At 42.3% G+C, this 14,909-nt stretch overlaps 1 protein-coding gene across 1 annotated transcript in view; it reads left to right on the top strand.

The window, feature by feature from the left end:
* The first annotated feature begins 5,558 nt into the window (after positions 1-5,558).
* The window catches only part of kif6 (kinesin family member 6), a 67,693-nt gene continuing 58,342 nt past the window's right edge, over positions 5,559-14,909 (top strand). Inside the window, exons 1-5 of the mRNA XM_070979481.1 lie at positions 5,559-5,740; positions 7,019-7,128; positions 7,954-8,028; positions 13,508-13,655; positions 13,864-13,973. Coding sequence (XP_070835582.1) covers positions 5,681-5,740; positions 7,019-7,128; positions 7,954-8,028; positions 13,508-13,655; positions 13,864-13,973 — 503 coding nt within the window. The 5' untranslated portion in view covers positions 5,559-5,680. The remainder of the gene's footprint in view (positions 5,741-7,018; positions 7,129-7,953; positions 8,029-13,507; positions 13,656-13,863; positions 13,974-14,909) is intronic.

Here is a 14,909-nt window from a genome sequence, read left to right as displayed (position 1 = left end):
TTTCCTCCTACTCTGGATTGTATTTTACATTCAGATTGCCTCATGCTGAGAGTACGTGATATTCTGCCTGCCGTGAAACAGAACTCATTTTGAGCGCAGAGCAAAAACAAAGCAAAACATTCCCCGCATACACGTCTCAGTTTCACATTTCCTTGACTGTTCTTCATGCTGACAGAAAAACAAACATGCCAGCAGATTCAAAAAAACAAAACAAAACAAAAAAAAGAAGCTAAATGTCACCCTGTCCATGACTTCTTGCTCATCCCTACGTCCATCCCACAATATTGCTGGTCTTGGAGATTCATATACAGTATTTCAAGAATGCAGACTGAAGTCTGATATGCCTGGGCCTCGCAAGCATAACAGAGGGCAGAAGCCTCAGAGAATAACACATAACCAAAGCCCAAAAGAATTCCCTTGGACACAGCTACTGACCAGAAAACTGTGCACTGTAGAGGAAGGCAGCAGAGCTGCTGCAACCCCAGACTTAAATAGCACAGACTCCAGTGCTGGTGACCGCCTCAAACACTCAGCACTTTGGTTAGTGTTGCTTCTGGCCATAACTGAAATTAGATGAAAAGATATATTTACAATGTCTTTATACTGAAAGGGACATTAAATATATTGTACTGTGATTTACTCTGTTTTTAACATCACACACTAAAATGTACATGCCATGCACACACAGCCAGGTAGGAGGATGTCTAGCAGATCAAAAGCAGCGAGACATGCAGTTTAGTCTGGAAGACATCTTGTCATTAAAGCTGCACAAATCAATATTTTGTGTCATGTCCGAGGAACCCCTTGTAATGATGAACCCACAAAGAATTATCATCAACTCTGCAGTTCCCCTCAGCTACTTAACTGAAGCATCTCCTAGTCTGTAATAATGCCCTGGCCTAATCTAAACCACCCAGTTTGAAAGGAATGCCAAGATGCCGTCTGCAGGGATTGATTAGCCAGGAGCTGTGGAGGGTACAGTGTTTACAGCTTGCTGACTGGGAGTGTGTGCTCACAAATAATGCTCATATTTACAGTATAAACCCACACATTCATGTAACTAATCACACACAGAGATGCAGAGGAAGACAAAGACTCCCACAAATTGCTTGTGTACAGCTTGTGCTTAGTTGTCAGGCTACTGTTGGTGCTAGCAGTGCAAGCAAACAAGCAGTGGCAAGCACTGCTGATGCGTGATCCTCCTCTGTGCATCTGTGCATTATCTAATGGGGCTGGATTGTATGACAAGGATCGAAACTGTAGAGACAACTGCGTCTTCCTGGGAAAACAGGAAATAATAGCTGTTTTCAATGTGATTCACAGAGGGACTTTTCAAGATGTGAAGTTGTTGTATGTTTTCCAAGGGTGGACATGTATGGCATCCAGCAACAAGAGCTGTGTCTTCCTCCATCTGCTTTTCTGTTTGGGTCATTTTTAGATTTTATCCTCACTGCATGCAACAAATATAATCCTGTTTAATAGCACATGCATTGAAGTGGGTACCAAGTAATGTTGCAAACATCCAAACAAAATCACAACCACAAACCAGACCAAATAGTCTGTCAGGAGAGCGCTGCACACACTCCAGTTGAAATCCCCTGACACTGAGCACACCTTTTTGATTAACTGCCAGGCCAGTGCTCGGAGACAAAGGTGTTGAATGCTGGCAAAGATGACTGAAAAAACTGGTTTTTTCTTTGCTACGAGAGCACAAGATGTTTTTGCCTTTAAGGTTCTGCAAGTTTTGTAATGTACGTTGTTGAAGCCTCAACCTTTATCTGTATCAGAACAACAGTCTCTACTGTTCTTCAGTCCTTTCAGAGTTGCTGAAGCGTGTGTGTGTGTGTGTGTGTGTGTGTGTGTGTGTGTGTGTGTGTGTGTGTGTGTGTGTGTGCATGCTTGCACATGTCAGCAGGTGTAATCATCATCTGTGGTGACAATTGCATTGTGACACTTACATACTTTATATTGTCACCTGATTTTCCGGTAAAGCTAACACAGGAAATAGAAAGATGATATTTGAACCTACGACCTTTGGCTTTGCCAGAGTAAAGAATTGAGTGTGGTTTGCTTGCGTGCAACATTTGTGAAGATAAAAAAGCAGAATGTTTGTCACTTATTTGTTCTAAAAAATGTCTTGCATCCAGATTCAAAGTCAGTTTCCGTGTGTCGGACTCATGCAGTACAGTTGGTTGCCTCTTTTGGGATGAAACCACAGCTATGTCAGCTAAAGCTAAAGACAACTCATGGACCAAAACAGGATATTAAAAAAAGAGTTCACAGCTCCCTAACAAGCCCAGTCCAGCCCTTGGTTGATGTTTACTGCATGCACTTTTCTGTCAAGGAAACAGATTTAACTACACTGTATAATTGTTTTGTAGAAAGTGGATGTGGCTGCTTCCTTCTTGGAACTCATGGGACTTGAAAAAGCTGCACTTTGTATGCAAAAGCTCCAGCTTGATATCATGCGATATAATCTCCATATATGTTTGAGATTTTGCTTGTCATGGCCTTCATGGGAAAACATGTCCTCTCCATTTCCATCTATAAGAAAGAGGGGAAAATACAGATTAAGCAAAAAGGATTCCTGCAAACAATGACTGTGTGTCATGTGTCCTCATTGATAATGCAAAGGTCACAATCATCTAGTTTCAGGAGTGATGTGAAACAAAATACATGTGATATTGTCAAAGCACTGTACAGCATTACAGAAGGCATACTGTCACCGGCTCCAGCGTCCACAATTGCAAGAAATTCTCTAATTGGTCCAGCAGGAATGCTTGTGGTCCAAACTGTGGACGTGGTTGCGATATGCACCACCATGTGACTAGATCTTCTTGTCAACACATACAGTAGTGACTTCACCACTGTCTGAAGCACCTTTAACAGAACACACAACAGAGACATTTTGGAGGTCCACTGGAGAACCAGCTGTACAGAAATAGTGCCTAAATTAACATACAAAAAAAAAAAAAAGACAATACAATACAAAAAGACAAAATGTTGGACAGAGATCATGGCCTGAGCGAATTCATTTTAGAACCGTTTAAATCAAACCAAAAAACATCTGTCTTACCGCCTTAGCTCTTGGCTACAAGACAAACAGAGAACAACTGTACTTCTATTCAATGGGCTGATGTTGCAAAATGTTTCATCTTAACGTGCTGGTAGCAACTGGTGTGCAAACTATATAGTTTGAACTGAACAAGTTAAGACTGTCTTGCCCACAAGCTGCGGACTTCCAACATGGCTGCCAGAGGGTATGTTACACCACCTGAAAGCCATGTGAAAAGTTATCTTAGTGCTCTAGTGTTCTTCGAACACAGCTTCTGTTCCTCCTGCATGGCAAGGAGAACCTGCAAGACAGCTTTTTGAACCAAATGACTGGTAGCACACACCAACACTGACTTTTTCCCTCACAGAGGCCATTGCACACACAAAATATCCTAAACATGGCCTAGCCTGAAGGAATGCAGAGCTGCATCTTAAACCATTTGGAAGCCACGTGAAGCACGTTTTGTGCAATAGCTTAACCTCACACATCCTCTCTCTCATCCTTGTGTTAGTGGACTAACTGTTTACGTTGTACTAATACGTTTTGCATGGACTTTTTACCTGATTGTCTAAGTTACAAAAATCTTTGCTTTGGGAACAAGGACAAGTCGGTATTATGGGACACACAGGGAACAAGGCTTTCATTTGGCATTTGGACTATTTAGATTTTTTCTGCAGTAGGTGCCTAAGAACTATTGTAGTAATAATAATAATAATAATAATAATTAGTGTTGTCAAAAATATTGCGTTAGCGTTAACGCAAATCAATTTTAACAGCGTCATTTTTTTTATCGCGCAATTAACGCTCTTTGTGACCTTGTGAACTTGTAGTTTTTTATAAGCTGTGGCCACTGCTAGTAACGTTACAAAAACTACAGGCCTCCTTGTCAAAACCAGACGATAATGGATAGCTATCGACAGAGGTTTATGGATGCTCTTATGTTCAAAGGAAGCTTAAGAAAGGAAAGTTTAAAACATGGTAAAATCAAGGGACATTTAGAATAGATAAAAATGTGCGATTAATTTGCGATTAATCGCGAGTTAACTTTGACATTCATGAGATTAATTGCAATTAAATATTTTAATCAATTGACAGCACTAATAATAATAATAATAATAATTACACACACACACACACACACACACACACACACACACACACACACACACACACACAGAGACAACTCTATTGAAAACAAGGAACCACACAAGAAGTATTTTCTGTGGCACCAAGGAATGCACTGGAACAAACATGATACATTCTCCTGACTGCCACCATGAAACCACACAGCCTTCCCAGAGTGCTCTCTGGTGTGCAGCCTGGGAGCAGGCCTCCTGCGAGGGTATATTTGGGGGAACATACAGGGTTCAGGTGAAATACCAGAAGCAGCATGACACACATACACTGAAATTAGAGACAGGGGTCAAAGCCACCCCCCCATCCTCCACCCCCACCTTCCCAAATGCAAGACATATGGTTCTGTGTAAATCAGCTGATAAGTGAATTTGTGTTCCTCATGAGTTTCTAAGATTGTTCTTTTTTCTTGGTGAATATGTGCTCTCAGTATTTCTTGTAAGCTTTGTACTGTGCTGGTAAAATCAAAGTTGTATTAATCAGATTGCTAAAGTCATTTTCAACCACATCAATAAAGAAATACATCCCCATATAGTTCTAAATGAACAGCTGCAGTGTGACGTTTATGTACAGTATGTGCGCATGAGCTTGTGCCTGAATAAAAACCGGCAAGTACCATAAGGAATTGTTGCATTCACTATGTGTATATGCCAAAGAGACACACACAAAGCAGCAGTCTCACTTTAACATGTTCTGCTTTCTCTAATCTGTCAGTTCCAAAATGCTGCATTGTAGCTTGTGGTGGATCAAACAGTAGTTGGTTAAATGCTATGATTTGATACTACTTTTGATCTTCTTTTTTTGTTGTTGATCTTTTAAAGGTTTTAATGCAACATCTATAGTAGAGGAAGCAGTCATAGGATTTGCACTCACCACCTGTCAAAGCTGGCAGGTGTGGTTCCACCTATGTGCACCATGGGTAACTGCCATTGGCCTAATGTGTGGGGAGTGCCTTAATTGCTGAATAGGCTTCTGTCAATATGTCCACTGAATGAGTCACCTGCAGTAACCTTTTGTCTTGGATATACAAAACACCTGCTTGGTAGTGAAGAATAAACATCAGAGGAAAATGGAACAGCTAAGATTCCCTGTCTTATTTTTACTTCTGTCAGTGTGTTTAATGTCATTCACATGCCCCCTCCGACACAAACACAGGTCCCTGAACACCTCTGCCCTGACTGCCCCTGAGTCATACTGTCAGGCATTTGGGGAAATGAGAGGAAGGGAAGTAGATGGAAAGATTACTGTACTCTGATGAATCATCTTGAAAGCATAGACGATCTTTGTAGTGGAGGGGACCACCGTCACCTAGCAACCAACTACAACAAACGACAGAGAATGCAGCGTCGTCAGGGGCGCTAGCATTAGCCAGACAGCTAACCAGCTCACGTTTGAACCCTGCGTACACGGTGTGTGTGTGTGTGTGAGAGAGAGAGAGAGAGAGAGAGCAAAGCAAGCAGACCCAACGGTTTTCCTTTTTAGTGGAGAAAAATGGTGAAACAGACGATACAGATATTTGGTCGAATTAAGCCCACCAAAAGAAATACGGCGGTAAGTTGACAACTAAGCTAAGTTAAAGCAACAACGCAGCTTGTATTGAACTGAATGTAGGACAGGGTGTGTATTTAGATTAACGTTAGCGAAGTCAATGCTGGTGTTACATTAAGAACACCTCTAAACATGAAGCATGCTGCGTTATGATCCCTTTAAGTCAAGAGTACTACTCGTGTTTACAATTTGTACACTAACCATAGCTTTTTCACCACAGACATTTTGGCTCGTCCTTATTTACATATTATAATACTGAGCCTCAATCTGATTTGTCATTCAGGGCTGTCAAACATTGGCAGGCTTATACAATTATATTAACCAGCCTAATAGTGGTGGGTACACACATGCGTACTAATGTTCACTGACTGTCAGAAAGGGCCCTCTTTAGTGGATACACATGTGAACAACAGTCACTTACCATAAGAAACCCCCTGGCAGTACTTTCTTCTCCCTAAAGCCCTGTTCATTGTCTGAGCACAACAGCTGATGGGTGAAATAATCAAATTACTTTCTGTTTCTGTGGCACTTTCACTTGAGCTGATAACATCCATCAAAATGAAATGAGCACAGCTACCTCCTTGGGGCTGTTTGACGAGCAGCATGTCCCTGTGAGGGCAGCAGAGCAGTGGGGATCAACAGGCAGGGTGACAGTGAAAAACAATCCAATCATTTCAGTCTTATCTTTTATTTCTGAAACCCTGGGGACTTGTAATTGCATCAGTGTCCATTGGAAACATATGGCAGAACATATGCTGAAGCTCAGAAGCAGAGGGTGGGGGTGTTTGGACGTCTCCTCCACTGCTAGAGCTTACTCTGTGTCAGTTTAATGTTCTACACTCTCTCTGGTCTCCCCGAGGCTTTATGAGCCGAGGTGAAGTTGTAGAGCTTGCCTACACTGCACACTGATCATGACTGCTTGTCAGTTCTATTGCTTTCCACAAAATATATGCCTCATAAACTCCATTTCTTTATTTTGGGGCATGCAACACCCAAACCACAAGCAACCGATGTTATATTTTAGACCTAACATTTTGTATTGTGTTTAGGTTGGGCTGCATATATGGCACCACACACCATAACAGCATGCAAATCATAGGACATATAGTAGGCTACACTTTCAAAACAGTACATGAATGTCTACTGTATTTGGCTCAAATGCTCTTGAAATATTCCCTTGTGGTAGAGTAGCCCTCTACCTTGGCCTGTACTAACGTGCAGCAGCCTATGAGCCTTGTTCTGCTGTAGGACTGACTCTACTCTTGTCTCTGGCTCCCTCAGGTGTACTCTGTGAACAATGAGGAGCAGACAGGTGCTTCTCTTGAGTTTGTGGTGCGCAGGGACCTGGCTGATGGCGTTGTCAACAACAAGAAGGAGCGCTACAAATTCAGGTAGAGTGTCAGGTAGCTGTATGTATATCGATCGGCTTCATACCTCAAATTAGCTAATTTAAATTCAATTCATTTACATCCTATCACAGAAAGAAAGCTTTTATCTTTCCTGAGAACGATCTGACCTGTTTTGTCTTATACATAAAAGCAGCCAAAACACCCCAAAAGCATACAGTATGTAAAACAGCAACTTGTTAACAGAAGTAAGATTAAGAAGAAATAGAAATAGAAATAGAAACTACTCTATTGAATGTACACTCTCAAGGTTACATAAGAACTTTTCCCATAATAATTCTTCTACCCGTTCCATGATTGCACACGCAGATTCTGTTTAATGCTGGTGAAAGCTGAAGCCTTATATACCCTCTGTGCAGGGCCTATGCCACACCTCCAAGCCCCAAATTCACAGTTCGGGAGTCAGACAGCATTGGACGCTACGCGCCTTTGAAAACCACAGAGTCTGAGAATAGCCTGTGGAGGTTCCCTGGTGCCCTTATAGAAATAAAATGTCCACATTTAACAGTCTTCCTGGGCAAATTCCTCTCACATTGCTGTCATCTTTCTGTGGGGTAAAACATGATGGATTGAGACTGTTTTAGAAAACAGAATGACTAAACTCCTCCTCTTCCACTTGGCAATTAAACAGACTGCTTTTGTGCTTGTTCAGTGCTGCTGTGGGTAACTGCGTTGGGCCTTGGATGTTTCAGATCAAGCTGCCACATGCATTTTCTGTCTGTTCTAGTAGTAAATGAAATCAGAGATAGATGTTCTGACCTGTTCTGTTTTTCAGCCAAATGTGTCTTTGTTCGCCTCACTTTTGTCCAGGTACCAAAAGGTTTTTGATCAAGCTGTCAAACAAGAAGAAATATTTGAAAACATCGCCAAACCAGTTGCAGACAGGTAATATTTTCTGATGCTATACTTTTTAAAATGGCAGATGTGTACAAATGTTTGTATTAATAACAGGTCATTTGGAAAGTTTATATAATTTCTTTAAATGCCTTTGTCAGCCATTGAAACTACCACGTTTAATTATCCCATTCACAAATCACAGATTTCAGAAGCCATCACTGACCACCTGTGCCCAGCAAGGCTCATCTGTCCATGTTGCGTTCAGGCCACACAGGCTTTAGCCAGCCTTGTTGACAGGAAGTCCGAAAGGCTCGGTTTTCTTTAAGATGGAAATGGAGGATGTCTGTGACTTTTGGCGTGCTTTACATATGTAAACCACTAAGTGGACTGAGCTGGCAGACAAGATGGCACACTGTGCCATCGTCCGTGTGAGAACATTTTCAAGCCACAGCAAAGAGTTTTTCTTTGACCTGTAGCTGCTCGCTCATTTTCAGCTGTTCAATTTGTCATTCCAAATTACCACATTCATTAGACTAACCTGCTGAAAAATGTGGCCCTTAAGATCAGCAAAACAAGTAATCTGTCAATACTGTTCAGTTAAATGGAAATGGGAGATTAACTGGGCCTGGAACTCTGTTGTTTTTGTTCACATTATTAAAGCTGCAGTACTGTAGGTAAGATGGAGACGAGAGCAGACTTAGCCTGAAAATTTCTACCAGCACAAGTTCCTCGTCACTCCCCCTCCCTCTCCGCTGCACTCATGCCCTGCCTCCAAGCCCCTCCTCCCTGCAGCGTCTGCACGGCTGCCATGACAACAAGTAACTTTAGCCTTAGCATCAGAAGCAAGCTAACTCTGCCCAGCCACTACATCACAGTTGCTAACATACCGTACGCGCTGTGGAGTGTCACTGTAACAATCACCATATTAGCTTTATGGTTATTTGTTGTCTTAGCTGTATATGCTGTTGTTGGTTAGTTTTCACTCGCCTCCTGACGCCGCTCACAGAGCTGTTTGACTGAGCGGCAGCCGGCAGCATGAGTGGAGGGAGGGGGCGGTTCGCAGTGTGTGTGAGTAGTGATTGACAGATGTCAGACACGCCCTCAGATGCTCCTCTGGCTCTGATTGGTTATTTTGTGTTGGGCGTGGTGGATTCTTGCAAATCGCAGTAGGAGCAGTAGGTGGGACCAATGTGATTACATGTTTCATGTACTGCTCTCTGGGCATAGGGACAGTTTTAGCTAATATGACAAAAAATTACTTTTATACAAGTTACCTACTGCAGCTTTAAGAGAACTGAAAATTATTTTAATTAATTAAATTGAGCTGAAAATAATGATGCTTTTATTTATGTCATTATCTGTAAATGTGTAATTTGGGTGTATAATTTACCTTCAGCTGCAAATGCTCGCTCATGAGGGAACTGTTGGCTTTCTGTAGAAAAAGAGCTTGGTCTGTACCAGCTCTATATGGAAAGTGTCCTGAGACAACTTCTTTTGTGATTTGTGATATAAATCAAGTTGAATTGAATTAATTGCTGTTAACCTCTGCTGTATTGAGCCTGTGAGAACAGAAGGCAGCATGCTCACCAGCAGAGCTGATAGTCCACAGGTTAAGGTGCTGACTCTGAAGCCCACAGTCCTGGTTTAGTAGTGGGGGTTCTCCTCTGCGGTACACTTGGTGTCAGAGGAAAAAGAGACTGCTGTTATAACTCTCCAAAATCGCTGCGACGTGCTGATCTCCAGTAAGATTTTTCATCATGGTTAAGAGTTACAGGTCATTTAGTCATTCACTCTCATTGACTTCAGTGCAGTACATCACTAATCATATGCAGGACTAAGTGAATGTTTAGTGTCAGCTGCTGACAGTGACAGCTGTGTGGTCTTGATGGTCTAAACACATCCCCTTTAACAGGACGGTCATTTGTTCAAAAATAACCTGGTACCAAGATGTGTGTTTATAGTGGTTTAAACGTTGATATGTGCTACTAAAGTTGTCCTGTGCTACCTTTTCAATTTCCAAACTCAAAGTCCCAATCTCCCATGACAAATATAGAATTAATTACATTTTTCATTCATTTTCCTGTGCTTGAAGTGTTGGTGCACCAAAAACCACCAAAAGTTGGCAGATGGGTTCCAAATTCCACCCACTACTCAGCAAATATAAAGACACTGATTGTCCTCAAGGTGACGCTGTAATAATCAAGTTTATGTTTCCAAATGTTTTGTGTGTAGGAATGTATTTCAAAGTTTCGATTTGATTGATGCTGATGCCTGAGTGTGATGATTGAAGGAAGCATATTGTCCTCTTGATATTTTCACTTGACAACAAAACAACTATCAGTTTACAGTTTTTAAGGATCCATCTGCTTTGGAGAAACTGCAAGAACTACGATGGTTGAGCACATGTTGATGTAATATACAACTCCACTAGTTGAAAGTCGATAGATAGAAGCTTTAGAATTGGCTTTTAGCAGAAATTTCAATCAATGTTGTGCTTCCCTACCAAATTCGTTTAAATTAATCTCATTTGGTGTTGATAAAAAAAGGTTGTTACTATAGATGATGCACATTCAGAAATCAAACACAATCCAACATGTTTTGCAGTTGCATTTCATTCTTACATCTTCCAATTAGCAGAAGTTTCAAGAACATCTTAACGGTATCTGTAAGAATTGTCTGAAATGGGAATTGATTTTGAAAAGAGGAAACAGCCATGAAGAGAGGGAATTAACTTGGAATTTTATGAATCAAGTGTTGGTTGTGTTGTCGTTATCTGAACAAAGTTCTTCCTCTCCTCCTCTTCACCAAACTCTGTCCTCCTGCTTCAGTTTAGCCCTCCTCTCCCCAACATTCCACCCCAGTCTAGTCACAATATAAGCTTTGCATTGCTTTTAGAAGATGTAGAAACACGCTGTGAGGTGTTGGGATTGGCTCATTAGGGTCCAGGATGTTCTTGACCTGACTCACATGGGTTCACTAACTTTGGTATTAATTTGCCCTCCCCAGCCAACCTTTGAACAGTTCCCCTTTTGTGTGGCAGATGGTAAACATCAGGTTAAAAACAACACACAACCAGGCATATCAATTTGAACTTGTCTTTCAGTCTTTGAAATGACTGTAATGTCTGCAGCCTTGAGGGAACTAGTCATCCATGACCAATCTGTCTCCCCACTCAGACATTTCTTAGTCCACTGTCAGTTCCTTGCTCCCTCTGCAAGATGCCCGTTTACACACTGAATCCTATGAATTCCACAAAGCTTTAACCTTTTAAATCAGGTCTCACCAAAGTGACTAAAATACAAGAGTGAATGGAGTAAATGCTTCAGCCTGTTTAGCCTACATTCCTATGACAGTGCCTTCAAACAGTCACAGGGATAGAGTACTGCAAGAGATTCTGAAAAGCACTTCAGCTGGGACAGATGTAATCTTTGTGAAACCCAGCTGATATCCATGAAGCTCATGTTGATATTGACACGGTCCCAGTTACAGAAGCACGTCTGGTCACAGAAATGAAGCAGAATGAAATTTGGGCCGACAGAATGTTTTTCCTCACGCCCCTTTAGTTAGGAAACGTTTGTCGGTTTTGGTCAGGAGTCCTGTGAATCGCAGCAGTTTCACTGTCACTGCACTGAAGCTGTTTCATGCATGTAGGCGTCTATCTGTTCAACTAGCAGTAACTGTCAGGTTGTTGTTTTGGTTGGTACTCAGTCATACTTGCGCAGTTTGAGTTTAGTCAACAGCTCTAACTCGTTTACTTCCACACTAGGTCTCTGTCTCTGCTGTGGTGTAACCGAAACCGTTTTCCCAGCATAGTAGTTTAAAAACAAACCAGCATTAAGAGCTCCAGGAGAGGCCACGCCAATGTAATGATGCTGGGCTGGCAACGCAGACCCTCTATCTGCACTGTAATCCCATATCAAAAGGCTGTGAAACCTGCGGCCCAAGTCCAAAGAAGAATAGAGGTCTGTTCAGTTTTATCCTGAACCTGCTTACCTCAAAAGACTGGACATGCTGCTTCTCATAAAAGTAACAGGAAGAACAAGGATCTTGTGGAGGATGAGTTGACAATCTCCAGGAAAGCTGAGGTGTAAACAGGAACAAGCATTGGGAAACGCCCAAGCCTCAGTGGCAGGGCCCAGGCCGCATCATTAGCAGTTACATTAAACCAAACACTGGGCCTGTGTCTTTTCTCCCAGCGACCAATCACTGCCATGACTCACGCCAGATTAAATTGATGGCCAATGGTCATCCAAGTCAGACTAACCAACCACCATTCTCATGAGTGGACGTAGTGTTTTATATAAGCTGACATTTGGTTTCTTTCCCTCGCTCTTCTCATGCAGGGTGTGGAATTGTACAGCACACAGGGAGGGAAACTCAGCCACTGCTCAAATACTGGGTTGGCAGTTCCATTAGGATAAGTGAGAGGCTTAAGTTCATTTAGAATTCTTGAAAAATATAGTGTTAAGATATCCTTTTCCTTGCAGTTGGCACGTCAGAGAGCACAGAGTTTATCCTCACCTTTGATCCAGGCTCTTGTGTCAGAGGCCCCTTTTACTATTTCCTGGTTTATTTCCAAAACTGCCGAACAGGAGTTTTTTTATGCCAAGCGATCTTACCTCATATGAGTTTCCTCATATTGGATGTTCATTCCATTCAAACAGAACTAGAGACCACTGCTTTCCATGGCTCCATGCACGTGCACAAGGGCAGTTGCCAAACCAAAATTTACCGGGCCCTGCCTCGCCGAGTGGGTTTGGGCCCTTTCCTTCACTCGTGCTCTGAGACATTCCTCCCTCGCTGGCAGATGTCTGTCGCCATAGCAGTTCTCCGCTCACTGCCATCTTTTCCTGTGGATTTAAAGTATCAGATTCAATTCACTCAGTCTTTTGGTGACTGCTCAGGGTTATACTTGAAAGTCCCATGCAGTCTTGCAAATTAAGATAGTGATGTCATAGAGGGTAGATGACACGAATGAGCAGGAATATGGTTACATTTACAGACAGACATGTTTTACTTTATGAGAGCCATCACATGTTTGTATGAGCAAGGCTGTTCTTTTACAGGGAAAATAGCTTTTCTCTCCATTGTTAACAATGAATTATCTGTAGGCCTGTTTTGTTGTTTGGTGTATATTTCACCTTCCTTAGAGCTCAGCAGTGATGACAAACTGTTTATTATGTTTGGTCTCATCTGTTCATACACTGACATCACCTTCTATGGCCCAAGTGCGGTTCCAGAAACATCTGCTGTACTTGCAAAATGTGCTTTTTTGCCACCTGTGGTCAATTGGACATTGAAAACAAATTGGATGAGGAAGAATACAGTAATTTTATTTCAGTTGCCTCCTAAATCTGCTCATCTGCTTATGAAATATAAAAAAATAGCTAATATACAGCGTCTATTCTTGGTGTCCTTGTCCTGTGTGTGTGTGTGTGTGTGTGTGTGTGTGTGTGTGTGTGTGTGTGTGTGTGTGTGTGTGTGTGTGTGTGTGTGTGTGTGTGTGTGCGTGCGCGTGCCCATGCAGTGTGTTGGCTGGCTATAATGGCACCATATTTGCCTATGGCCAGACGGGCAGTGGGAAGACCTTCACCATCACAGGAGGGGCTGAGCGCTACAGTGACCGTGGCATCATTCCCCGCACCCTTTCCTACCTGTTTGAACACTTCAGCCAGGTCAGCACAGCGGCGTTAGGTTGTTGTTTCTCTTCATTTAAGGTGTCATTGTCGCTACATGCGCACACATTGATACATCGAAGAATAATGTCAAATAGTATTCTTCTGGCCATCACTCACATCACACTCTGCCATATGTCAAAAACTCAAAGATGTCCACGTTTATGCACTCAGTCCAGGTTTACATACAGTATTTTTTCCTCCACAGGACAGCAGCATGGTTTATACCACACACATCTCCTACCTGGAGATCTACAATGAGATGGGATATGATCTTCTGGATTCCCGACATGAAGCGTCTCGACTGGAAGATCTACCGTCAGTGTGTTTTTATTACTGAGACTGTTGTTATACTGATGCCACAGCCATCCTGTCACAGCCGAACATGTGAACAATTAGAGTCACATAGTGTATATTTCACCTTGGAAAGACGCAGTTCTAAGTTATCGCTGCACTTCTTTTCAAGTCGAAAAGACCAATCATCCCTGGTTCCATTATTCTCCCAGACGCTTGTGGGTTCAGCTGAGCCTTATTCCTGAACAGCCATTTCTCAGCCTGGCTCAGAGTCAGCGTGTGGTGAAATATGGAGACTCTAGTATTTATCCCTCACTACAAACTGCCATACTGACATAATGAGACTCTGGGACAGCAATGGATGTGGTCACCCTGGTGGCAGACTGTGCCACTGGAGTGGAGAGCAGGAGGGTCATGTGGAGCAACATGAAGCTTTTCATAGCATAGTGACTGCTACAGCTGCTCTGAGGGGAGTTCTGTTTTTGTGCGTTCATCTATCTCTTTTTCTCACTCGGTCTTTGTTGTCTTCTGCTGCTGTCTTCTCTATCTTGCCCTGTCTTTGAGGCTGTCTCTTTTCCTCACTGCGCATCCTGTTTAATCCCGCTTCATTCGTTCTTTTTTCTTCTTTCTTTGCAGTTATAAATTCCATCTGTCTGGAGGTTTGTCTGTGTATGATCTTATTTTTCTTTTTTTGCCTATTTTGTCATATTCAATACTTATTCATCTCAAAACAGGCTTTGGACTTCCAGTTCCATTTAAATTTTGTCTCTCCTTTTGCAAAGGATCCAGCTCAAGGTTTCGATACCCACAAATGACAGTCTTCTGGATATAGACAGTGCCCGTTGTTAACCATGCTGTGGCCACACTTGCTGATTCAAGGAGAAGCTGTGGCACTGACAAATTTCTCTCTTTAACTGCTGGTCTGCGTCTGTCTTTCACTGCCTGCCCCTTCTCTTCTCT

This window comes from Chaetodon trifascialis, chromosome 14 (genome assembly GCF_039877785.1).
Source record: "Chaetodon trifascialis isolate fChaTrf1 chromosome 14, fChaTrf1.hap1, whole genome shotgun sequence".
In the NCBI taxonomy this organism is placed as follows: Eukaryota; Metazoa; Chordata; class Actinopteri; order Chaetodontiformes; family Chaetodontidae; genus Chaetodon; species Chaetodon trifascialis.
Note: the sequence above shows the minus strand (reverse complement) of the source record. Positions and strands in the feature narration are given on the sequence as shown.